This window comes from Heliangelus exortis, chromosome 24, assembly GCF_036169615.1.
Source record: "Heliangelus exortis chromosome 24, bHelExo1.hap1, whole genome shotgun sequence".
NCBI lineage: Eukaryota > Metazoa > Chordata > Aves > Apodiformes > Trochilidae > Heliangelus > Heliangelus exortis.
Genome location: NC_092445.1, coordinates 3,490,490 through 3,517,399, shown reverse-complemented (window position 1 = coordinate 3,517,399; position 26,910 = coordinate 3,490,490). Strand labels below are relative to the sequence as shown.

The window sequence follows — 26,910 nt, the reverse complement described above, 5'->3', positions numbered from 1 at the left end:
CACACTGTAAGATACAAAGAGCCCTTTCACATTCAAAATGAAACTCAGCAGAGTCAGAGGTTCAGTGGGAGGCTCAACATCTCTCTCTTTCCACTTCAGGACCACACATCTGAGCTGCCTCCTTCCTCCCAGCACTGGCAAAGAGTGAATTGCTTCTGACACAAGGATGGCTCAAGGGCCCAAGAAGCAGTCATAAACAGATGGGATGACTGAAGGAAGGAAAGAAAGAAAAAAAAAAGTCAATACGGGTCAAGAGTTACTCTGCATCCCTTCTGTTTTGAGCTGTGAGAACAGACTTTGGGAGGAGAAGAAACCTCTGTCTGGATACTGTCTTTGTCTCAATCCAAGTGTGGAGCAGAAGAAAGGAGGGAAGCTGGGAAGTGCCAGCACACCTCCTGCTTTATCTCACACATGGGTGGCTAAACAGGAGAGATCTGGGAGGATGAGTTTAGTTTAATGATTTCTTGCTGGTTCACCTGCTGTTCATCTGTCTTTGTACTCCTTGCTCCAAGGGACAGACTGGAGCATTGCTGTCCTCTCCCCTTTCAGGAATTAGTTGTGCTTTGAACTTCTGAAGAGAGGAATGGAGCAATTCTCAAGCATTAAGTACTCAGTAGAGATTAGTCCAATAATTTGTCAAAGGTAATAGTTAATAACAGACACAAAAACCTTGCTTGCAGCCCTCCTTGAGCCTCATGCCAGAGCTGTCACCTTACAAAAGTGTTACAAGAAATTCTTGGACCACAACAGCAAATGTATTAGCCAGAGGCTGATAAACTCTTCCAGGAGTCCCTCAGTCAATAATAAATCATACAAAACAGGTTGCAAATACTGGATCCTTAGCAAAATTGAAGTTGGTGGAGTGGATGTTAGAACAATATGAGAATTCAGCTGGCAGGAGGAAGGAATCTTGCCTTGCTTTAGTCTGACCCCACCATCAGGAGAGGAACCAGGGCTTGGCCCTGGCCCTGGCCCTCCTCCAGCACTGCACAAGACAGTCCCCATGCAACAATGATTAATGAACTCCTGAAAGGAAAAAAAAAAAAAAAAAGAAGGCAAATTAGGGGATGTGGGTAATAAACTAAAGAAAAGAGCCATAAAGATTCATCAACATTAGAGGCAGAAAGCACCTCCTAGGTCACAAGCTCCAGTGCCTGCCAATGCAGAGTGGGTCCCTCAGTGCTGTTCTGGCTGCTTCCTTCCAAGAAGGAAGGAAAACTGTTGGTGCTTCCAAGAGCTGAGCACCAAGCTTCCACCCTCTCCCACTCACCAAGACTCACCCACAGTGAAACTCACCACACCCAGCAGTGACAGCGTTGGTGAGCTCACTAATATACAAAGATGTCTGCTAGGTAAGATGATCAAGGATAGCTCTGTTTCAGCTGTCAGTGCTGGAGGAAAGCCTTAAAGAAAACCAAAACAACACCAGAAATGAGTCAAGGATTTGCCTGGGTTCAGTCAATGCTGAACTACCAACATAAGTGTGTGTCCCTCCTAGGAAACTCCAGAGGAAAATGGAGGCTAAGCCAGAAGAAGAGCCAGAAACATCCCCATTTCCACTGGAAGCATTTTCTTTGTGAGCTGGGCTGGCTAACCCAGCCAGCAGGAGGGCTTCACCATGGATGAAATGTGATTACATGATAATTATCTTTGTTACTTTGCAAAGTACATGCTTATGCACTTTCTTTACTGCCCAGGGAAATCATGTTAACACAATTAGAGCAAGAACCCTGTTTCAAACACAGTTTGCTTGGACGTTCCTAACACGGTTCCAGTTCTCAGTGCAGAGCCATCCTGCTCCATAAATCACTGGGAGTTTGTCACTGACTTCCTCTGAAGCAACTCCCAGCTCTTAGAGAGAAGAGATTCTCTAGGATGTGCTGACCATCCAGCTTCCCTGTGCATCATCATCCTGTGCAAGAGCTGTTGCCATGATGAGATGCTGTCGAGTTCCTAAACCTCTTGATTATTCTTTGCAGCTTCACTCTTAGGATATCATTCTACCCATTAATAAACTAAGAGAGAGAGAAACCTAAGAAGAGCTCTATGGCCAAGCAATAGAAGTGTTGGAGGCCAGATTCCAGCTAACGAGTTCCTGGCTCCCAACAATCAGAACAATTAGCTCAAATAAACCCAAGAACTGCTCTCTGCTCAGCTGTCTGCCCATCCTTCTCAGTAATTTCTGAGTTGGAAAACTTCAGTCAGGTTTGTCAGAGAGTAAAGGTCACAAAGAAATTCAAGTTCAGTGCAAATTGCCAGGAGACTGGAAGAGAGAGCCACACACTGCCCTGCTCAAGGCAGGGGAGAAGAGCACAAGCTCCTGCTCTGCCAACTGAGCAGCCAAGGGCTGTGGGCACCCAGCACCCAGAGCTGGATTATTGCCTCTGCTCCACACAGATGGGGGGAGGGGAGCACTGGGAAGGATAAAAAAAATTGTGTCCATTTGACAGAGGTGCATCCCAGGTCCATAGAGTGACAAGATGAATCTGTCATCAGACACAGAACCCAGGACCAAATGTCCTGTTCCAGTTAGCAGGAGATGCTCTGCCCCCTTTACTAAGAACACAAAGGAGCAACCTCCCTGTCCCATAAATAAGAGGATGTTTATTTTCCAGTCCTCCAGTGTTCCCACTGTGCTCTCTTCCCTACAATGGTTTGGGTCCATCATGCACAATCCACTCACATTATGCATGGATCACTGACACCACTGCCCATGACAGCTTCTCTGGAGCCCTTCCAAAATATTGTGTCATATGATGAACTGGAGTGCCAAGGGGATGTGCAGCAAAGACAGCAATCATCCAAGTGGCTTTGCTCCTCATGCCAAACCCATTCACAGCATTCAGGGAAAAGTACTTTTTTTTGGGGGGGGGGGGAGGGGAAATATAAATTCAGTCTCTTCCCCAAGTATAAAAATTGAAATGCTCCAAGCACAAGATTTCCTCTTCTCACCAATGAAGTGAATATTCTTTCCTCCTTTCTCCTTTCAACAGCTTCATGTCAGTTTTCTATTCAGAACTAAATAACAGACTGAGCCAACATACATTCTCCTTTCTCCCTCTGTCTCCCATCAAAAATGAATTGTTTTAAATACTGAGATACTTTAAAAAACATTGAAACAAAATTATAAACCATCGAAACAATAAGAGACTAAGAAAGTAAACCAAACATGGGTGATTAACAGCATCTGGTAAAGCTTTGCACAGAGATCCAAAGGAAAAAAAAACCACTAGATAAAAAATCTTTCACCCATTAAGGAGCAGATTGAATCACGGATTAAAAAGTTATTCAGGATTCTATAAATACTTTGGCAGGAAAGATGGAATCTTAACTGAGGTGACACAGCAGGTACACACCCCCCCCCAGCTCCATGACCCCCATTTAGACCACATCCACTCTGGGTCTGCTCCCTGAGGGTCCAGGAATGTGGTTACAGCTCCAGCCCTATTGCCCTGAACTCCTTGTCTTTACATTTGAGACCTTTCAAAGAGTTTAGAAAGATCCAAAGGAAAAAAAACCACTAGATAAAAAAATCTTTCACCCATTAAGGAGCAGATTGAATCACGGATTAAAAAGTTATTCAGGATTCTATAAATACTTTGGCAGGAAAGATGGAATCTTAACTGAGGTGACACAGCAGATACACACCCCCCCCCAGCTCCATGACCCCCATTTAGACTACATCCACTCTGGGTCTGCTCCCTGAGGGTCCAGGAATGTGGTTACAGCTCCAGCCCTGCTGCCCTGAACTCCTTGTCTTTACATTTGAGACCTTTCAAAGAGTTTAGGTGTATTTTTATCACTGAAGTAATTCAGCAAGGTATAGCTCTTTCCACACAACACCCCTCTGTGTGTCCTGGAAATTCACTGCACCACGTCCAGCCCTTGCATTCAGTCATTATCTGTAATCTGCCTGGAGAGGTTCACACTCCAACAATTTTGCTGTTGTGCAACTAGTGCTTTGTCTTTAAGTGGCAGTTTATAAACCAGCCTTACACCAGATTTAGTTGCTGTGGAACAAGTGCTTGCAGGGTTAGATTTTGTAGATAAGAACAAATCTCTTCAAATTGCACAGTACTTCCACATTCCAAAACACCCTCAACCAGAGTAATATCAGTGTACAAGGTACCCTTGGCATCTCTAAGGCAAGCAGCACTGAGCCCAGACCACGTATTTTCTATATCCATACGTTATGCCAATATATTTTTAGTCAATTAACTGCATACCCTACAGCCAAAAGAGGCTGAGACAGGTTAGGTTTAAATTTTGTTTGCATGAATCCACCCGAGGCTAGCGAAGCAAGAAATACACTGCATGCATCATTTGTGGGATTTACAGCATAGTACCCTTTTTCACAGGTTCAGTAAATAAATGCACGAGAAGAAACATGGAGCAAAGGAAAATTCCAGCAAGCCTCAGGCCAGCCAGTGCTTCAAACTGCAGAGAAATTCTCTCATTGCAAAGGTATTTCTACCCCAGAGAAAGAATTACGTTCTGCTTGTGGTATACCTGAGTAGTCTGAGATCATCCTTTCAGTTTGTTTCAGTGTTTTACTTGAGAACAGTTTTCTTCACCCCCAGCTCCCAAACTATGTCTGCTGGAATTCACTGGATTTACATTTGCCCAGCAGAAAGGATTAGAAATTTTCCCTGGACCTCAGTAAGATGTGCATCAGGAGGTGCTTTTCCATCTCAGGCTGTGTGTGGTGTGACTCAGGCACAGCCCCTGATGGATTACCTTATTTTGCTTGTAGCACTGCTCATCCCCAGATTACAGAAAGAAAAGGCATTTTCCTCAAATGAAAAAAAAACCAGAAGTTGCATGGTATAACAAAAGGGAGATGTTGGAAATGTTTGTACTGCTGGCTTCAGAAAAGAGATGGCTCAGGGACAAGTGATAATGTGATTCACAACATCCTACTGTTAGGTACTCCATTTGAGACCTGCCTGGAGCCCTGTTCTCCTACTGGTGACCAGTTCCCAGTGCTTAGGCACCCATGGAAAATCCTCAGCATTCCCAGGGCTTGCCTCCAAGAAGGTGTGCAAGAAGCAAGGACCAGACACTGCTCCCACCAGGGGTCAGGGCTGCGGCACAAATTGAGAAGGAGAAGAAGCAGCAGCTCCCCGGCTCTGCCCCCCCCACCACCCTTTTTGTCGTTGCAGGAGGGGTCAGGGCTGTCAAAACCACACAAAGGCAACTCAGCAGCCAACACCAAGTAACTTTCAGCAAAAGTTGAGCTCCTGAAAGCATTCCTGTTTCATCCCAATTATCTTTCAGTGACAAACTGTCGAGATATTTGTGTCTGAAAGGCTGCTCTACCTGAATAGGTGGCTGCTAATCCGCAGAGTGATGGAGGTAACCATGTACACAACTTCTTCCCCTCGGGGCCTGATTTTTGAAAGCAAATACATCTTTAGATCTGTGTTAAAAGAGGACAGCAGACAGCAAGGCGAGGCAAATGAAGGTGGAGACAGGAAGAAAAGCCAGGATGAAGAGAACTGCACCGTGGAACAAATAGGCTTCAGTATTACTAATCCAGAGGAAATGAATGCACGTGTCAAAACCAAGGGTACGATCCCAGCAGAGGACTAAAAGCCTGCCTGGGTTTGACATATTCCCTTGTTTGAAAGGGACAAAGGACACTGTCAGGTTAAGGTATTAGGTATTCTCAGACATCAAGCAAGAAAACTTGCCTTTTGTACCCAAAGAGGAAAAGAAAAAAAAATGGGTAAATCTCTCTCTCTGTTCCTATTTTTCTCACATCCATGACTGGAAGCAAGGTAGCTACTTTAATTTCACTGATGGACACTTTCTGCTCTAGCTGGCTGCTCTGGTTGTCCTTAAGCACTGGGCAGCATTAGTAGGGTTGGTACAAAAGCACTTTAGAGGAATGCTGTTCTCTCCCCCCTGCCTCCCTATCTGTAAGACCCACGAAGTCAACACAGCAAAAACACAACAAGCAGCAGCCTGCTTTGCTTCATCCATCATCAGTAAAACTGTCAGCTCAGCTCCAACAGCAAAAATCTTTATTACTGGTTGGTTATGATGCAAAAGGCAGAAACCACACAGTCTGATTTTCCCAGATCTGAGGCTGGGTTTGCAGTAGCAGCAGTTGGAAGGGAAATCATTTTGACTTTTTGCTGAACCAATTTGATCTGGAAATTGTAGAAAGCAAATAAATATGGAATCCCACTGTGGCATTTCTGCAGTCACTTTCTGACTACTTTTTTTTTTTTTTTTCTGAACATCAGTGATTAGTATTTGGAACAAGTAAAAAAAAAAAAAAAAATTAGTTATTCCCTGAAGCCACACATGACTGATCAATTACAGAACCAACAAGTTTTTCAGAGGTCAGTTTAGGAGATGAGTAATCCCAGGCCCTTTTAAATTTCCCAACTTGCAGCATGGGGAGATTGTTATTTGGTTTTACTGCTGTTTTCTTCAAAAGGTCAGAGTGCCCACAGTACTCAGCTGCCCACAGTAACACACAGCAGTATATCCCAGGCAATTCTCCAGGTGACCAACGACCTTTTGCAGTAAGCAGCTTGAGCAATACAGGTGCTCTCTGTTTTCCTTCTCAGAAAAACAACTGCTTATTGACTCTGGACTTGTTTTTAAAAGGTAAGCTGAACCTAAAAAGCCACTCTGCTAAAGTTACCCACCAGTGCAGAGCAGCATACCTGCATGCACACATCAGCTCAGGTCACTGCAGTATCTACTTTTTTTTAACAGACTCTTTTGTGTCATTTCAACTTGCTAATCCACCTTTTTTCTTTCCTGCACCACTAGGAATGTGGCATTCAAAGAACATAAGTGAGCCAGGCAGATACACCCCTGGCCAGACTCCTCAATCTGCAGCTCCACTGCTCAAAGCTTTCCCAAACAGAAGTGGAGACACCACAGCAGAGGGTTTCCCACTCTGGACAACATTTATCTTTCACGCAGAAAAAGTTTAGCAGGACTGGATTAGTTGACAATTTCCACACATTAACAGCCCAGAAATTAATGACACACCCACTGCTGAGAGCTGAAGGATCAAGCAATGTAGAGGTTGGGTGGGAACAAAAAAGAGACACCTGCTCAGGTTGAAGGTTTCTACAAGAAAATAGAAAGTCCCAAGTCTCTAAGTTGGGCATCAGCCACAGGCTTTGATCACACGCCAGTTCTTTCTCCTGACTTTCATCTGAGCTCTGACAGGCAGATGTGAGGGTGAAAAACAACAACAAATCCCCTCCATATCCATCCTCCCTGTTGTGTAAGTGCTGACCTGTAAGAATGGTCTACAAGGAAAAAGGAAATAAAAAACTCTAAGTACCAGGACAGTCTGGAACACATTTTAGCAAATTACAGGGCTTAAAGCTCTGAAAGAAAGAGAAAAGCTACTTGCTGCTACTGCACAAAACACCTTAAAACAGACAGCAACCCCACTACCTGCTGCTGCTGGCATCTCTCACATCATGTGAGGAGTATTTCTGTATCATGACTTGACTTATTTCTTCCTTGCCATTTTTAATTTTTTTTTTTACCCATTTGTTCCATTTTATTCAGCATTTGTCTTCTAACCTCTCTTGTTTTGCTTTCCTCGTGTCTTTTCAATCAGCAGAAAAAAGGACACACCTTATCTCTTCCACAAGCTGCACCACCACCCCTTGTTTTGCACAGTCTCTATTTCAGCACCGTATTTGTTTCCCTTTCCAAATAACCAGAAGTGCAAGCACTTTTAAGGAATAAGAGCTCTGTTTGAAGAGTAATTAGCTGTCAGCATAAAACTACTATTTATGGATTCTCATCCTTGAAAAATCTTACTCTGCTACCCGGCACTGATTATGGCTGTTATAAACAGATGGGGCTGAATCCATACAACTTGCAATAATCCTGTATTTAAAAAATAATTAACTACAAATAAAAGGACTGTATTCTACTAGCTTTCATAAATTTGATTTCTGAGTTGTTTGTACAGCATGGAAGCTGGGTTATTCAGGGGTATGTCATGCTACCCTAGGACACCCTAAAAGCAAGAGTCTGCAAAGGATTTAAGTACAAGGCTCAGCAACTCCGGGCACTCCAGAGGGATGGGTGCTGGAATATTCAACACCCTGCAGCTGAGATGCTGACCAAAAGGATGGCTCAGCAATGCCTGGGATCACAAAGAAAGCCAGCACCCCTGGGTGTGTTGTGTCTGGTTGCCTGGCAGAGAAGTTGGAATTTTACCAGTGGTCCAGCCTTTGTTTTAATGACTGACAGAGATAGCAGGGAGGGAGCTTTAAAACACTGGTTTTAAAAAGCAGGTTACAGAGGATGAAAGTCCTCAGTGTGTGACTCTTTGTACTTCTCTGCTCAACCTGGGGCAGCATCTTTGCTGAGCACCTGCACCTCTGTGAGAGAGCAAGCCCTGGAAATTTATACTCAGCTTAATTAAATCTATGCATTTCACTTACTGGCACCTCTAACTAGACCAAAATTCACTCCAGGTTGGTCATCCATCACAGCAGAAGATCCGTCACAAACAATTCCATACTACATGGGATCTGTAGCTCTTGGTTAACTAGGTCACAGATAGCTCTGCAACATCCCTGAGGCTGCCAGGGTTTTATGCACAAACTGGAGGCACCAGGCCAAATTCCCCCCCCTCTCCTACACCCCCTGACCCCACCCACGAGGCTACTGAGGCTCACGGGGGTCTAAGCCAGGGGATCCTTCAGGATGCTGCTTGCAAGTACCAAGTTCCATGTCAGCTCCAGCAAGTGACAAAAGGACTTGACAGGGACAGCCACCCTCACACCTTCTCCTTGAGGTGTGAGGGCACATCCATCCATCCATCCACCCATCCACCCATCTCCTCAAATTTTGTCATCTATCAGCCTTTATGTAAAGTGACCAGGTTTACAGCTATACCCCAGGAGGGGTATCTTGCACAACAGCAGACACCTCCCACCAAGCAAGTTTTGGGGTTGTTTTTTTGTTTGTTTTACAGTTTTCTTGGGGTTTTTTATTTTTTTTCCTGATAACCAAATTGAAATTTGCTTTTGTCTTAATTTCAGCTCTTTCATTTCTAGTTACTCCCCACCAGGCTGCTCTAAAGATTTCCTCTCCAGGGAGAGGAGGTGTGTGCAGAAACAGGCATGAGTGTGGCCTTCGCAGGGCCACCCCCCCCAGCAAGAGACACCCCCAAACCCTGTCACCTCCCTTGGGAAAAGAACGGAGGAAGGGGCACAAGGGGCCTATGCGGGAAATGGGAGGAAGGCTGAGGGAGTGAGGGGTGTGTGAGGAGAGGTGGCAGCAACAAGGAGAGGATGAGGCTGTGAGAGGAGGTGAGGGCTGAGGGGGGACATGGCTGTGAGGGAAGGTGAGGGCTGAGCATGGCCATGAGGGGAGGTGAGGGCTGAGCATGGCCATGAGGGGAGGTGAGGACGGAGGGGGACATGGCCATGAGGGGAGGTGAGGGCTGAGGGAGGACATGGACGTGAGGGGGGACATGGCCGTGAGGGGAGGTGAGGGCTGAGGGGGAACATGGCCCTGAGGCGGGACATGGCCGTGAGGGGAGGTGAGGGCTGAGGGGGACATGGCTGTGAGGGGAGGTGAGGGCTGAGGGGGGACATGGCCGTGAGGGGGGACATGGCCGTGAGGGGGGACATGGCCGTGAGGGGAGATGAGGGCTGAGGGGGGACATGGCCGTGAGGGGAGATGAAGGCTGAGGGGGGACATGGCCGTGAGGGGGGACATGGCCGTGAGGGGGGATGAGGGCTGAGGGGGAACATGGCCCTGAGGCGGGACATGGCCGTGAGGGGAGGTGAGGGCGGTGCGGGAGCTCCTCACCTCTTTAATCTTCAGCCTGCGGGCGCGGGTCTCGGGATCCTCTTCTGGCCGGCTGCCCCGAACCGGGTGGCGGAGGCTCCGGCGGAACCGCTCGTAGTCGAAACGGAACGGAGCTCGCGTCTGCCGGGCGGCGGCGGGGGTCTCCCCGGTGGCGGGCTGGGCTCGCCGCTCGCCGCCCTGCACCTGCTGCCGGGAGCCCGGCGCGGTTTGGGCCGGCGGGCCGGCCATGCGGGCGGCGGTGCGGAGCTTCTCCCGGAGGCGGCGGGGGGCGGCGGGGCTGGCGTGGCGGGGTTCGGCGGCGGCAGGGGGGCTGCGGGGCAGGTCGGTGTCGCGGGTGGAAGAGGCGGAGGAGGAGGAGGCGGAGGAAGAAGAGGAGGAGGAGGCAGAGGCGGTGGCCCGGCGGGGCAGGAACAGGCGCTTGAAGCGGGAGGAATCGGGCAGGAGGAAGAGGGCCCCGAAACACAGCGTGAGCAGGCCCGAGAGGAAGAGCAGGAATAGGAACTTCTGCGGCAGCCGCAGCCCCAGCGCCGCCGGCCAGCCCGGCATGCCCGGCAGCTTCCGCAGCAGCACCATGGGGCACCGGATCGCGGCCGCCGGGCGGGACCCGCCGCCGCCCCGGTGAGCGCCGCTGCCTTCTGCGGCGAAAGGCTCAGGGATGCTCCCCCGCACCACCGGCTGGAACGGGCGCCTTCACCGGCGACCGCCGGAGGGTGACACGTGGATGGCTCCGGACCGGGCTACGCCACGGGGCCCCGCCGCTGCCCGGGGTCTTTGCCCGAGAGGCTCGCAGGGCACGGAGCGGCGATTCAGAGTCTCCCTTTCTGGCATGAAAGCGGCGGCGAGCGCATCCCGCCAGAGCCGGTCGGTGGAGCGGCGGTGCTGGGCTGCTCCCGGTGTCAGTCCCCCGTGCAGGCTGCTCGCCGGACGGCTGCTGTCGGGCTGGCTCAGCGAGCGGTGCCGAGGAGGTGCGATCCCTTCTCTCTAGGCGGTGGACCCATGCTGCAGCATTTCTGCGAGGCGGGGAAATAAGAACGCGTTCATTCAACACCCAAGAAGGATGCAGCCGGCGTTACAGCCTTTGTCCCGGAGGATCTGCCGCCTCCCTACCCCTTATCCCCCGCTTCCAGACACACTAGATGGTTTTTCCTCTCTCCGGACTTGCCATCAACTCTCTAATTTCGAGCAGCTCCCAGCTCTGCATCAACCCTATAGCTCCGGGCTCTTCTGTCGGGACAGCCCTGGGGCCAAGAGGAGGATCCGCGCCCTGACGAGGAGCGAGGAAAACCCCAGGAGGAGCAGGGTTCCCAGGGACAGGGAGCAGACAGACAGGGACGAGGCCGCTCCGCTCCTCACCAGCCTGTCGGGAGCTGCTTTCACCCGCAGAGGGCTGGAGACGATGGAGCTGCAAACAAGCCATGCGGAAAGCTCATCTTGGGCTAAGTTTCATGAGGAAAAAAAAAAAAAAATCTACGGATATCGTTTTTGCTAAATAGATCCCGGCAAATTCCCCCTTTTTCACGGATCTCTCTGCCTCTCTGTTAAGAGTTACTCATTCTCCCCCCCCCACTCCCCTCCTTACATGCACTGGAAGACTCAACTTCCAGCCCAGGAAGGCAAGCAGGACCCCTTTCAAAAAGCAGGACACGTTTTGAGGACCAACCTACAAGCCCAGATCACCCTCACTCTTAGGGGCAGGCACAGCGCTGTCCCCGGGCGCCGTCAAACCCGCAGGGCAGACGCTCTTCTACCCCCAGCCCTGTTTACTCACCCCTCTGACAAATCCAAGCCACTGTGGGTCCTATAGGGAACAAAATCTTCTCAGTCCTGCCTGCGTATCGCAAAAGCGAACACCCCTGCCTGCTGTCAGCGCTTACAAATGCCCTTAAATTAAGGGGAGGATGAGGCTGGCTGCCTGCCGGGCTCTCCAGAGGGAAGGTTCCTCTCTCCTGCCTATCCAGGAGGGAAGTACCTAACTGCACCGAGCTACTTAGAGGCCTCTGTTTTTCACCTCCTCCCGCTCCGCCTTCCTCCCCGCCGAAAGGGACCCTCCGGGCTGCACTGCCCGGTACCCGCACACCCAGCCCGCCCGCACCACCGCTCACTGCGACAGCGCCCGCGGCCCCGCCCCCGGCCCCGCCCCTCCGCCTGCCAACGGTCACTCGGGGAGGAGGGGGCGGGGGAGCCGCCAGCCAATCAGCAAGCCGGGCCCTGCCCGCCCTACCGCTCGCTCCCCGCCCTCGCTCGCTATTGGCTCTCCGGCAAAACTCGGCCTCTCCCATTGGCTCCTCCAAACGCCAGCGAAGCCGCGAGACCCGCCCCCTTGTTTACCACAGTTGCCCGGCTCGAGCTGGGCGAGCGCCTCGCCCCGCCCCTTTCCTGCAGCCGGCCTTCCCATTGGCTGCGGCGCAAGAGCCATCCCCGCTGCGATTGGCGGAGGGGGCTCAGCGGCTTTAAATAGGGGCTGAGGGCGCGAGGCGGGATGAGAGGCTGTGAGGGGCGGGCGAGGGGAGGAGGTGGCGGCTTCCCCTCAGCTCTTGGGAGGGATTCTGAGGGGCGGATTGACCCGGGCAGCCCCCACAACCTGCTGCCCTAACTTTGGTGTGTGCCAGAGGCTCAAAGGGGTCTTGTTCCCTGGGATATCGCAACCTTTCACTGCCTGGCATGGGAGCTCGTCTCTGAGCAGGAGCTGAGGCTGTAAGAGAGGGGCCAGCTGTGGCTTGGGAACCATCTTTCTGCACACAAAACTTCCCTTTCGGAGTTTTATGAACCCACAGTCAACTCCCATGAGGCACATTGTGTGATTCCCTACACAGGGACAGGCATTGGGCTTGATGATGCTGATGGGTCCCTTCCAACTCTGCATATTCTGTGTCTGAATCCCAAATACTTAAATACTCCAAGCTCTTTACCTTCAACACACCATGTAAGAACAAACTAAATCTCACCATCACCCTCTGAGGCAATACTATACCAGAGGTGCAGATGGTGAACTGAAGTGTTTTACTTCATCAACATTAAAAAAAAAAACTTAAAAGCTACAGAGTTAGCAACTGAAGAAGAAAAAAAAGAGCATCACCTGAAATCGCTCAAAACAGAGCCGGTGCAGGAGGTCACCTGAGTTGGAAGAGGTCACCTGAGGTGGTTTTTGGGTGTCATGACCCTGAGATGGAGGAACTGCTGCAAAAGAACACTTACAGGAAGGGGTAAATTGCATCCACCCAAGTACTGATGTGACTAAACTTGGAAGAGCTAAAAGAGAACATTTTGTAGGCTGCAAAGGAGCCGGATCTGTGAGGAAAGAAATCATCTGCTGTTTGCGTCTTCTTGTGCTCAGTGTGCTCCTTCATAAATAACCAACACCACGAGAAAGAAACACCTGATCTGATTGCCAAGCTGAGAACGAGTGTGCTCCACATTTTGAACTGCTCTGTCGTGCTGTCATTTCCCTGTGAAAAAAAAGTGCAGTAAGTGACACAAAGCAGGCAGAGAGCAGCTCTGGGAAGAGAACTCTGGAGCAGCTCTCATCCCGGCCATGCCCAGTGCCCATCCTGCCTCACCTCTCCTTACCCTGACACGACTGCTGATGGTTTCCATCTCCTGGGTGCCCGCTGGACTGGGACCACAACCACCCTCAGAGGCAAATTTGCATCTTGATTGTTTGGTTTTCAAACACATCCTCTGAAACCCCCTGAGGTTTCTGCAGGCAGGACCAGCTCAGCCTGAGCGAGAAGAAGATGTGGGCACCATCTCCCAGCAGCCACATTCTCATCTGGAGCAGCTGCTTGAGGAATCCTTTGCACAGCTGCTCTCCTGTCCCTGCCCCATGAGGGAGAAGGGAATAAATTTGCCCAGTCCGTTTTGGCAGGTCACACCAAAGCCTCCCTGTGCACAGCAGATGCTCCACAGGCTCCTCAGAGCCCAGGGGAGATCCTTGCAGGGGACGTCTGGATTCTGTTCCTTCACAGGGCAGCTCAGGTAAAGGAAAAGCTGAAAGGCAGCTGCCAGCTCCATTATTTTGAGCAGCTGGGAAGGCTTTTACTGCTGCCCTGCCTTATGCATTTACCAGTGGACCCCCAGGGATTGGCACCAGCAAGAAACCATCACTCCCTGTGATTCCATCATCCCTTCTCCCAACACCTGCCTGCCCCTCAGACTGAATGAAACCAATCCTTCATCCTCCACACATCTCCTCTTCCCTGGGCAGACCTCAAGCAGCAGGCAACATTTTGTCAGCCTTATAAAAAAAGAAAACGACCACCACCAACCAAAGAAAAACCCACCAAACCAAACACCTCTGCTACTGCAGTGGTGGTCCCTTGATCCTCTTATAGATGGCTCCAGGACCAAAAAGGTTACATAGCTCTGCTTTCTAAGAGGATTTGGGGGCATCAAGTAGGATAATAAAATTGACAGCTGAGAACAAATCAGAGGGATAAGAAAAATTACAGTTCCAAAGAAACCAAAAGGCTATGCCTAGCTCTTCATTTTATGCAGCAGTGATAGAAAAGTTGCAGGCTTATCTTTTAATTAGGTTAAATTAAGAAATCGTTTTGTTTTGCTTTGTGTTTAGCATAACATTGTCTTGAAGGTAAATGCTTAGGAACTAAAGGTTTTCTAAATTAGCTTGAATCAAGATATCGTTCTTCTGAAAGAGGACAAAGCATTGTCTTCAAGTTAAATGTTTAATTACATTTTTAAAGCAATTTAGCCTGTGTAATAATAAGACAAAACTCTGTCTCTGTGCATGACTGCAGCTCCAGACATAAGCCAAATAAATTGAGAAATTGTTGGAGGAGTTAGGAGGCAGAGTATAATTACTGGAAAGACTGGGGGTCGTGCTGCATTGTGATGCTTGGTTTCAGCAGGACTGGAAGAAATAATTTAGAGAAAATTACCTTTTTTTTATGGCCCTAAGAAAAATAGAATCTAATATCTACCTTTCTATGAGGAAGGAAACGACGGAGTGATAGATAATACTTGAGGCAAAAGAGTTGGGCAAGATAATTACACTCAGGTCTCCAGCCTGTCTTTTCAAGCAGGCTTGATGGGTTTTTTCCCCCCTCTCACTGTAGAAAACGCTCCCATTTGGGCTGCAGGAACAACCAGGATGGCTCTCATGTGCTGAAATAGCACTCCAGCTCTTGGCCAGAAAGCCCTTTCCTGCTCTCAGCACCACTCAGACCTGTGATTTTTAGGCATTTCAGCAAAGAAAGGCAAGAGCAGGCAAACAGGAGGAAAAGCTGCGTGGTGCTGGCAGGCAGGAGCAGAGTGAACAGTTTGGCAAAGGAAACCAACCCCACAACAACATTGGTTTACAATAAATGCAAACCAGACGCCTCAACTTTGTTGATAGCTGCTACAGAGCACAGGTGACAACAAAACCTGGTGGAATTGCCAGCTTGGGAAAGGAAGGAACCCTCCACAGCCTCAAAAAACCTCAGCCTGGCAGCTGACAGAGCCTGGGGCCGTCTGTCCCTCTGCAGTTGGAAGCTTCCTGATGCTTTCCTGAAGCTACTTGATGCTTTCCTGTGGCTTCCTGATGCTTTCCCGTGGTGTGGAGCCCGATTTTGTTGCTCAGCTTTTTTGCAGCCTGATCTCCTGAGCTGCCCCAGCTCCCTGCTGGGATCAGAGGGCTGGCACTGTGTGGGATGCTTGCTGCCTGCTGCCACTCCGGGCCCTCCCTCGGGTAACTCAGAAACACTTTGGGGAGGACAAAGCTGCCGAGGTCTCTCCCAGGGCTTCTCCTCACCTGCAAGCACCAAGGTCGGAGGTTTGTGAAAGGCTCAGATGTGTGGAGGCTGCCAGGCCCACTGCAGTGACTGTCACCACCTGGTTGGGATCAGGTAAGGGGAAATCCATACATTTAAGCTGCTGTATTGTGCAAACAGCAGCCCTGGACTTCCTCAAAGCAGGACTCATCTACCTGCAGTGAGAACAAGAAAACAATTCCCCCATGGCCTGTAATGAATCAGGACAGAAGAAATCTGCCTGATATTGATTCTTTTAAGGGTTTAGAAACACAAGCAGAGGACAGGAGGCTCCTGAGAAGCCTGAATAATCAGGAACTTTGTTATATTCTGTGTGAAAGTGGATGGCAGTTTCCCAGTGTATGTAATAGGAGAGTGTGCTTGTTGCCTTGTGTTACTTAAGAAACAGGGAGCAAAAAGCATGATTGCTTGTTAGATTAAACCAAGCTCTGATGGATTCCCAGAACTGGTAGAAGGGATTTTAATGAGGCACCTGAAAGGCTAAATTGTAATAATAATGTAAGCACAGCAATGTCACCCAGACAGGATGGATACACAGCCTGGGGGACTTCAGCCAACAGAGCAAACTCTCACCAGCTACAACCTGGAGCACCAACCTATGTGTGGAGTGAGGAAACTCAGGGTTAAAGTAAGTGAAAAAGGTGCAGAAAGACACGTCCAAGGCAGGGCTCTTTGGAGCAGCCTTCTTCCTCCTGCTCCAGATGATCCCAGCAGCATCCACTGCCCATCTCGTGCTGCCAGGGAGGAGGTTTGCAGCCTGGAAGTACCAAGAAGTGGATATTGCCCTGATCTCATGTGGCTTCTGCTGAGGCCTGCTTGATGCTCAGTCTGCAAAGTGAGGGTCTGTTAAGCCCCCTTCTCTCTTTACCAGTCAGGAGTGAATGGCAGCTGCAGAGAAGACAGCTACTTCACCCTGCCTGGCAAACTATTGACATGCTACAGCCAAATTCAGGGCCCAGAAAACAGCATCTTTAGCCCCAGAATTGAGAAGCACCATCGTGCACTGAGCTGAAAGTTTGGCTGCTTCTCTTTTAGTTCTGCATTCAGCCATACAAGATATTAATTATCTGACTTATCTCACATTCAGGGATGCTGATAATTCAAATGGAAGTTCTCTGCTATCAGGAGAGAGAGACATTTGTACAATGTAAAACCCACCACCACCTCCACTATATTTTTTTTTTTCCTCTGTTTCCAAAGAAAAAAGGAAAAAGCCATTCACATCTGAGATAAGAATCCATTCTGTGTCTCTTAAACAAGAACTGGGGAGTAATGAGCTTTCACAAGAGGAGGAGTGTTGCTTAATTATGGGAAAGGTCTGTGTCTCAACAATCTTACCTCTCCTGTGCCAGGGAAAATATAAAACAACATTAAAAATAGTGCAAAAAGTAGAAACCTAGCATAAGGTGCATGGAGAAAAGAGCAGAAACAGTTCCAGTTTATTACCTCCCTCTAACACCAGGTGACTAATGTAGTAGGCTGCACAAGCTTTTTTTCATTAAAACCAGCATCATCAGAATGACTGGATTCTGTTTTCCCCTACTTAAGTGAGATAAGGGCCACAAGAATGCAGTGAATTTGCTGTCATGAATGTGGAGCAATATCCTATTTTAGATGGCTTCAGAAATAAGATCCCAAGTGGAAAATGTCTAAGAATAATTTTCAGAAGAGTTGACTTGTCAGAAAATGCAGTTCAGGCTAGCCAGAACAGCAGGGAAACTGATGATGAGCTTGGTGAGCAGTTTTGTCTGAGTGAGACAAAAACAGTTTTCAATAAACAGAAGCATTACGAAAATCCAACCATCTCAGCTAGCCCAAGCTTTGGATTAAAAAAAAAAAAAAAAGGATCTGGAATCAACCCAAAAAGCAGTTTATATGAGATGAGGTGATCCCAACAGCATCCTGGGGAATGAATTATCCTCTGCTTACAGTTCTCTTTTCTCAGGTTGATGTTGGAGCAGAAAAATCTCCACTCTTTTTCAGGTAACAATCTGACTCTTCAAAATTTCCCAGCTAGTCTGCAGTCAGCTGGACTATTTGGAAGGAAACCAGGAGGTGACATTCTCCTCTTAGGTTGGTGGGGACTGAGCACAGCTCCAAAGTGTGCTGAGGGACTCTCTTTGTCAAAACACAGCAATTTCCAGCCACAGCCAGAGTGGTGCCATCAGCAACTGCATCTGGGTAGTCACTAAAGACTGGTTTAGTTGTTAAAAGAAAATGATCTCCCAAAAGGTGAATTTCCATTTATTTGACAACCATCTGTGTAGTCTTTTGTCAGCCCCAAATCCAGAGACATCCTGCAGCAGTCTCTGCTCTCCCCCAGATGTGATAATCTCTGCTCTTCTCAAAGGGTTGGGCCAGGTTTGCTCTGAGAATGTTGAAACAAATGCATATTTCACAAAAATCTCATTTCATCCTATAAATACATCCTGCTGCTACTTTTTAAGAGCGGATTTCATGGCAAGCCAGGAAATAATGACCCACATCTTCAAATGCTGGGAAGATTAATCATCACGTGGGAGCATGGGAGGTAAAAACCTTTCTGCTCATCCTATTTGTTGTCCACAGGCTTTTTTTTTAATTTTTTTTTCCGTTTGATTTTGCTCTGTTTTGGCCAAAGATGAAACACAGTCACACATTTTCATTACCTGCCTCAGAAGCCTTATGATTTATGTCAAGCAATGGTCTGCTTTGGACCTGCTGCCTGATTTGTCACTTCTGATAATAATTATGCCACAGGGTTAGTGATTTCAGCAGAGCTTCTGCAGTTTGCAGCTCTGGTGCTGAGTCTGAAGAGGATCATGCCCAAAGGGGATAGTTTTAGATGAGGATTAGTACATGAATTCTTCTGGGCTGATAGATAAGGGCTCCAATAATTTAGGACAGTGATCTCCAACTTGTGGTTTGGCAGACCCTTGGGGTTAATACACTGCTCTGTAGCAATCTATGAGAAAATACTGAAAAAAAGCCCAACAACTTCATAGAAACCATATGGAAATCTACAGAGAGGACATTTGTTTTTAGGAGACCAGAAGACAAAGAGTAAAACCCAGTGGTTTATGGAGGCTGCAGAGAAACTTATCAAAATAGCTGCTACAGGACAAGCAGTCTTGTTTTTTTTTTCAGCAAGAGATAAGAGTGTAAGAAGCCTTTGGGCCAGATTATTAACTTGAATTATTAGACCTAATGGCAACTGATAACTCCATGAGCCATGGAGGTCCCCATGCCATCTCTCTCCAGACAGGATGAGTGACTGTCCAGCACTGCTGCCTGAGACTGGATTATCTCTGACACCATGTAGGAAAACTTTGATAAACTCATTGGACCTTCAGCCCCTCTCTATTATTTTCTTCAGTGATACAGAGGGCCCCTAAACCTGGTGCAGAGACACTCCCCTGGCACAAGATAAATGAGGAGCCTGCACCATTACAAACAAGCACCTTCCCTGGCAAACAGATCCATCTTACAGAGGAAAAAAAATTGTACATTCCTGCTCCCCTTGGTGCCAAGCTCATATCCCTTAAACTCCAGTGCTTTCAAACTGGGCCATTATGAGCCAGGCCAAGAGAAATAAAAACACCTTAGAGCATTTGAATGGGATAACATAAATATTTCCATTATGGGGGGAAAAGAGGCACTTCCAAAGAGTTAGAAGTCATTTAAACCGTGTGCTGGGGTGAGATTGCAGCTTATGGTGCAATATATTGGTCATCCTCAGGTGACCACTGAGGCTCTTTTCAAATCATTTGTCAGCTGTACAGTAACTTACACTGGAGGTTAAAAGCCAGGTCAGTAGATGCCCTTTGGGCAATTATAAGATTAATATACAGTTTGCAGAGTATTTTATCAGCACTGCTCAGATGTTACCAGGCTCTTCCTGTGGTGATCTGAAGCTGCCAGGTTATTGATTGGGACAAATGCCTCCTGTGTTTTGTGGGGATCCTGGTGCCTGGGAGGTTGAAGTCCCTCCCCAGAGACTTTCAAGGGAAGCAGAATTTAAACCTCTTTCAAAGAGTTCAATAGAAAAAAGAAAATAAAAGATAAGGGTAATGGGGCAGATGTTCCAGCAGCTAAATATATTTTTTGTTCCCTGTAGAGGGGAGTAAAAGTTGTTGAAGTGCTTTGCTGTGCATTGCTTTGCCAGATTATAGAATTACCCTTTTCTCTATCCAGACATTAACCAGTACAGGAAAACAGAGACACCCTGGAGTTCATGTTTCCAGAGTGGGAGTTCCAGTGTCAGATCATTAGCAGCCAGACAAGAAATATGAGTTAAGGTTTTAAATGATCATGGGAAGGCATAAGCTAAAGCCATAAAAGAAGAAGAAAGAATCTGCACTTTGCAGACAACCTGGTGTCACAGCCCCACTTAGCAGGTTATTTTTTTTTTCCTTTAGAAAAATACCTTGTTTAAAAAAAATCTAATTCTCAAGAATCCTCCCATAAGGCCAAATCCACCTCAGAACATTGCCTTCTTTCTGCTGCACACCACCCCATGCTTCCTCATAAACACTGAAATGTGGAGAGAGTTCAGCATAGCCCAGAATAACTTCTAAGTCACCTTCAGGGTGAAGTTCATCTGTCCCAACCTGAGGAACAGGTCTCTCCTAGCATGGCTCAGGTGAATCACTGTCTGCACTCGATTTCTAGGGAAGCTCTGCACCCAACCACTGTGACTGACTTCAGAAATCATCAAATCCCAAACTGGTTTGGGCTGGAAGGGTCCCTAGAGATATAAAAACCCCTGCCAGGTATCAGGAGTGAGAGGAAGGAAGAAAATCAGGTGGTTACAGGGGAAGTGAGAGGATGAGTGTTTCAGGGAAGTGTCCAACCTGTCCTGGTTTCAGAAAGGAAACGACCCCCAGAGACTTTTGTCAAGACACAAAATGTGTGAGCTGAGGGGACACTGTGTCCTCCAGCCTGGCCCAGGGGCTTCTGATAGGAGCTGCAATGCCAACAGTCTGCAGTACCAGTATCATAGCTGATACTGGCCAAGGTTTTGTGGCTCTTTTGTGACTCAGGACAATCTGAGTGTCCTTGGAGCTCAAGCCCCAGACTGCAAATGCTGTCTGGGATGTGGAATTAATCAGCAGAGCCAGTGCTGAGGCCACATCCTTTCAAGTACCTTTGTAGGAGTTAGCTAGCACTGTAGGGAGGCTGTGATTGCTCATTTTCTAGCTGGTTGGTAGGGGAAAAGCAATGTCACCTTACACTCATCTTGGAAGGTTGTTGCTTTGGGACTGATTCCATCTGTCAGGTGGTTTTTCCAGCCATGTCTCTGCCACCAGCCACTGAGGCCATGCTGGTCCTGAAGGGCAGCCTGTGGGCTGGGACTCCTCAGTCCTGTGGGACCAGAAGAGGAGCAGCATCCCATAGTATCTCAAATAAGGGCCAGGAAGAAGCCTGCAGAAGCCCAGGAAGCCTGCACATACTTGCCAAAGGCAAATTCAGCTCAGCCTGTAATGCTTCACTAACAGTCAGCTTCCAAAGCCTTTCCCACCACTTGCTCAGGGGCTTTTTCCCTTTCAGCCCAGAAAATCCTCCTGGCACTGGAGTCAGAAGCTGGGAGAGCTAAAAGAGGAGCCCTCAAATAGCCACTGCTGGATCAAACTTCTGAGGAGAGGGAATACTGCACTGGATAATAGCTTAGAAGGTCTTTAGGATGTAGGAAATCGTCTTGCTTGGTTGGGTTTTTTTCCCCCCAAGTTTTAAAGTCTGTCTGTTTTTAAAGAGATCTGGTAACTGAGAAGTTTGGAGCTCAGCAGAGATATTACCAAGTGACATCTCTGAACCACTTTTCTGTCTAAAATCAGACTGGATACTGAGCATGGTTTCTCCTGACTTCACAATCTATTGCACTTCTCACTGAACAGCCAGAAACCACCCTTCCAGCTGTTGCATTACATTATTGCTTCAGCACCTTCCTGAAATGGCTTTAGGAGGCTCCAAACCAGAGCTTGTCAGGGTAGCCAGCGTTTAAAGGGAGTTTTATCACTCCCTGTTTCTATCTTTGCAGCCACAGGCATGAGGCAGGGTAGGATTGGGTTCCCCTTGCTCCAGACTGAACACTTCCCACATTCTGGCCACACATCTCATCTCCTGGCTCCATCCCTCCTGGCTCAGCATGGGGTTCATCCCGAGGTTTGAAAGGAAGTTAATCCCTTGGAAGAATTGATTCAATGACATTTAACTGAAGGTGGCAGGAGCAGCAGAAGGGGAGAAGTGGGGACAATACAAGGGCAGGACCACACCTGCTGCAGCCATCAGCCCCAATCTGCTGATCGTGGGCCAGAGAGGGGATGACAAGTGGGATCACATTGTCCCAGCTGGGATGCAGAGGTGGCACAGGGACCCCCTGGGTTGAAGAATCTGTTCCCTGCTCTCAGAGGAGTCCCATCACCAGCTCACCCTCATGATCACACCGAGCTCAGCCACTCCACGTGCTGCAGCCCAGAAATCAGGGCTTGGTGCAGAAGCTCTGGGCCAGCTCAGAGCCAACACCACGTGGCTGTGACAGCCAGAGGAGCATCCAGAGCTCCCCACGGGCTATCACTTAGCCAGATGAAACCCAAACATCTCATCTCCTCAGTTTTGCTCTGAGGAAGCACTCGCTGCTTCCCAACTTGTTTGCAGGTGTCTCTCTCATCTGCTGCTGCTGTGGCAGGGAGGAAATCAAGAGATGTAATTTGGAGCTCAGCAGCATTGCACCTCCTCATGAAATCTGGTTAACGAGATGAGGGAATACAGGTAACTGAAAAGATCTGCTCCAGCCTGGGCTGGCTCTGTCTTACCCCGGCCTCAGGAGACTGTGCTCTCATTTTGAGGACATAAAAAGCAGAACTGGGAAGGCACAGAGGCTCAAGGGCAGTGGGAAGCACCTATGAAACAGCCAGCGTGCTAGCCAAGTTTCTCCTGTCAGAGTTGTAAAATGCCTTGTACTCTCATCCCTGCCTGAAGTCCTTAAATAACTTCACCAGAAGCTTCTCCTGTTCTTCCATTGCATTCTACAGACTTGAGTCAGGTCAGCTCTCCATAAATGGGAGACCATGAAGAAGAAGTAACCCAGCTCCTGAGAGCCTTCCTCAAGGATTTAGCCTTGACCCCGACAACAGCAGCCAGCTGCTGGATCAGTGTTTTTACCAACATGAAAAAACAAGACCCCTCTTCTCATCACCCTTAAAAGCCATCACCTTAAAGTCTGCCCTCTTGCCAGCCACATGTAATCACATTTTGCTGATTAGCTCTGACCCCCTGCCCAGCCCAAGAACATCTGTGGATGCATCCAAGCCTCAAACACAAACCTTGAAGATCAAATCTGGCCCAACTGAAGAAACAAATCCCAGGCAGAGCAGCACAGACCCATTTCCCTGCCCACAGACATACCACTGGATGACAAATCCTCCTCAAGACCTTGGGCTGTGGCTTCTGGGATTTATTTAATGACTCTGGGAGGGGAGAAGGTGGGTTCAGGGAAGCTGTGAGTCAATGAGCCCCACCTGTGGATTAAGGAAACCTTCCTGCTCAACCTGCTGCTGTTTCAGCTGGAAGGGAGGTGAGGCCAGGGAAGGACAGCTCTAACTCCCCACTTGGTCCTGAAGGTCAGAGCCAGAGTTTCTCTATCATCAACATAAAGCAAGTACTCCTGACTCCAGCTGGACCCATGGCTTTAATAAAGCTGTGCCAGAGTGAACTGGATTGTCTGCTGGCTCATGCATCACCCACTAAATTATAGGTTCCTGTTATAGACTCTTTATTAAAAGGTGATTTCATGGGAGCCATAAGAAGGTGATTTTCAGATGTGAGCTGGATCTGCAGGTCCAACAGATTTTTTTGCATCATTCTCAGTGCTCGTTAACCACCCACCTTCTCTCACTCTATTTTTTAACTCACATATAAAACCCACCTGATCTGGGAGTCACTGACAGATGCTCCACCAGTTCCTGGAACAGTGTTTGCCAGCATCACCCTGATGACAACCACATCCAAACCCTGCAGGCTCCCTTCCTGAAGCCCTTTTCTTTTTCTGTGGCTCCAAAGCTTCCCTGGCCCTTCCTTACAACCAAATCAAAGCAGCCAAATAACTCTGACCCATTTTTCTTGGGTTTTAACATTTTTTAGCTTTGGGCTGGGCCCCAGTGAACCACAGCCACTTGTCTGCACATCAGCTCTTATTTTGCAAAGGTCAGGAGATAAGTGATACTTGATATTTTTAAAGACTGCCTCGTTCCACTGTAATTTGCATGTTCTGCTCTGAAAATATCTCCTTGAATCACAGCCACCTCTGGGGGGAAATGCAGGAAACGATGACCCAGGAATGTACCACACAGCAGTGGGAAACAAAGGGCATTAAAAGCAAATTTCTGCTATTACTGAACACGATAAGATCTCAGACACATACAGGCTCAGTTTAAGATCTGGTTACTATATCCATTTATTAAGCTCTTGTTCTTAACCTGAGCTTTCTGAGAGAGCCTGTGAACATGGGTTTCTACAGAAATTCAGTGATATTGTAATACATGTGCTGAGAGGAAGGCTGCTGCTTTTTTACATATAAAATCCTTCTGGCTGAGCAATTTTGACCTGCTATTGATCCACATGATGCATATGATTCCTATAATTGAGATCAGAGGGAAAAAAAAAAAAAAAAAGCATTTCTATTTCTTCCAGCATGTTTGTTTCTTAGATTTGGCAGCTCTGTGTGTGCACTGATTGGGCTATTTTTTATTTTTTTTTTTATTATGATGATTAAGGTGAAGGAGTTTTTCCAGAGTGGAAAGCTTGTAAGTGCTTCACCCCCAAAAGTCACCAGGAGAGTAGCTGAAAAACATCTAAGTATTTTCCCCCTGCTCATCTTTTAAATGTCAAGCAGGTGCTGAAGTTGTTTTCTGGGGGTGACAAACAGGAATTTTGTAAGAATTTGGTAAGAATACAACACAAATAAGTCTGACTCCAGTTTGTAATCTAACAAGCAGGGTCTTGCTGCTGCAGGCTCAGACATCTCCCCCTTCCCCTCCCACTTTTCCCTGATAGAAGACAGAATTCACATCAGCTGAACTCAACAGAAAGTCTCTGCTTTCACAGGGGGTGACCAGGAGGCCCTGACTTGGATTAGAAAACCTTGCATGAAGTAAGGATTGCATGAGCAAGCCTGAAACCCTCCCTCCTCTCTGGGTGATGAAGCAAGCCAGCAGCTTCTGGGTTTAGACCTTTTTGTAGGCAGCATATTGATGGAGAAAGTGCTGTGTATACAGTTGTTTATTTGCAAAAAAGGTAAAAAAAAAAATTCTATTAAAATCCTGCACCTCTGGGACTGTCTTTGAAAGGCGTGTGATGTGACTCTAGGAGAGAAGTGATCAGCCTGTAATAATTTAGATGTTCTGGTTGCTATGGATACTTTTTTTTTTTTTTTTTTTAAAGTGAAGCATTCCATTATAATTTAAATTTCCAGTAAGAAAAAAAAAGGGAGCATATTAAAAGTAATAAAAAATGCCAGCGACATAACTGTTTTATTCTTTACTGTCAGTTTTACTTGTGCTGTGACAGTACATAGAAGAGATAAAATTGCCACGTCTGAGGAGATTTAGTACTTTGACACATTTTATTACATTAATTAGACCTGGGTCTCATATGTAGGAGCCTGTGTGATCCGGGCAGTGGCCAAGTGACAGGCTGGGTGCTGGGATGGCACATGAAAATTCATGTTGCTGAGCAGGGGAAGGGAGGAGGGCTGTAGCTGAAACAAGACCTGACAAGCAGCAAATTTGGGGGCTGTTATGGCAAGATTTGGGTAGGGAGATGGAAACACAAAGGCAAGCCAAATAACTCCCTGCAAAGTATCATCATCAAGGCTTTTGAAGCAAAAACTTTGCCTGGAGTGGTGTTTCCATGGGATTATTCACAGCTGAGACACAAACTGCCACTGTGGTTTGCAGGGAGAGAGTTGGGAAAGCTCAGCCCTGGGACTGCTTTGCTCTTCCAGGGAGAGAGGAGGTTTTGCTGGAGAAGAAATTGCTGCCAGAGATGGCTGGGAAGGTGGAAAAAACCAAACCCCACAACCTTTGGAAGCAGCAAGTGGCCGGTGTGGACCCAGGTTTGCAAAGTGGAAGTTTGAAAGGAGGGGAAGAAGGAAGGATCAGGCTGCCTGCTCAGAGACACAACAGCTCAGAGGTGCCCTTGGTGTGTGTTTCCTTCTGCTGCCTGAAACAGAGATGGGGAAAGTTTGGGGCAAACAAGGTGATTGGGGAATAAACTGAAAGCCAAGGAAGGCAGCAGGGGTTTTGGTATCTAAGTGCTGGGTTTCAGGAAAGAGGAGGCAGCAGAATTACCCTCTTGTCCCACAGCCTGGTGTGGCTGGATGGTTTGTTTCTGCCATCACCAGTAACATTGTTCCTTCCCTGTTCCCTTGGCCAGGACAGGAATCGTGGCCTGAGGTCTGTGGGCTTTAAACCTAGCTTTTAAAATCCTCGTTTCCCCCCCCAAAACCCTGACTTATCTTTTCCAAGCTGCAAGTAGCAACTGGGTGAGTGATAAATCACAGGAGTCAGCAGGGAGTTCAGAGCCCAAACCTGCCAGGGTTGATGTTTCACAATCTGCCTCTCCCAATATTTTCTTTTGCAGGGAGAGGAGTGACCCCGAGGCCCTGCCGTGGCCACAGTGACATTGGTGATCGTCCTGCCTGGCTCCTGGAAGGAAAAGGGAAGAGGAAGGCTGGAAGGTGGCATGAGCCCTGCACTGCTTTCCCCTGAGCTCCCACGCTGGGATTTGCTGGCACAGCCCCTGCTCCTGCCACTCCCAAAGAGCCCCCTCGAGTGTGCCCTGAGGGAGGAAGGATGAGCACAGGATTGCCGAGGGACATCCCTGCTGAGAGCCAATGCCCGCAGCTTTCCAAGGGGTTAATGCCCCAGGAGATGTTTGCTGCTGCCAGAGGTGAGTGGTGCCAGCTGGGTGGGATGGAGAGCCCTGAGCTCCAGCTCCCTCCTGGAAAGGATCCCAGGGTGCTGGTTCACTTTCCCAGAGGAGCAGAGGGTCCCTTCAGCTCTGCTGGGAGTTGCTGCTGGAGAGCAAAAAGCAATTGTTGCTGACAAAGCTGAGAGCCCAGCAGAAAAGGGACTAAGTGGGTGTCCAGTGTGAGACAGCAGTGACAGTAAATGAACCAGCACTTGGTTGCTAATTACATTCCACCTGCACAGCCCCTGTGCAACTGCCTCTCACCTTCCCCTGCTTCCTGCATCTGCTTTCTGGCTCCAGCTCTCTGGCCCCTTTTCCACTTCCATCTCAGAAGACTTCCTCTTCCTGCAGCTTTTAACGACTTGACATCCCTTCTCTT

At 48.2% G+C, this 26,910-nt stretch overlaps 1 protein-coding gene across 2 annotated transcripts in view; it reads right to left on the bottom strand.

The window, feature by feature from the left end:
* MAN1C1 (mannosidase alpha class 1C member 1) overlaps positions 1-11,928 on the bottom strand; it is a 64,552-nt gene extending 52,624 nt beyond the window's left edge. Inside the window, exons 1-2 of one of the 2 annotated variants that reach the window (XM_071768088.1) lie at positions 11,825-11,928; positions 9,817-10,826 (exon numbers count right to left, since the gene is read on the bottom strand). In XM_071768088.1, coding sequence (XP_071624189.1) covers positions 9,817-10,389 — 573 coding nt within the window. In that variant the 5' untranslated portion in view covers positions 10,390-10,826; positions 11,825-11,928. Of the gene's footprint in view, positions 1-9,816; positions 10,827-11,584 lie in introns of both variants that reach the window. The other variant, XM_071768087.1, reaches the window with a different exon arrangement.
* Positions 11,929-26,910: the final 14,982 nt, after the last annotated feature.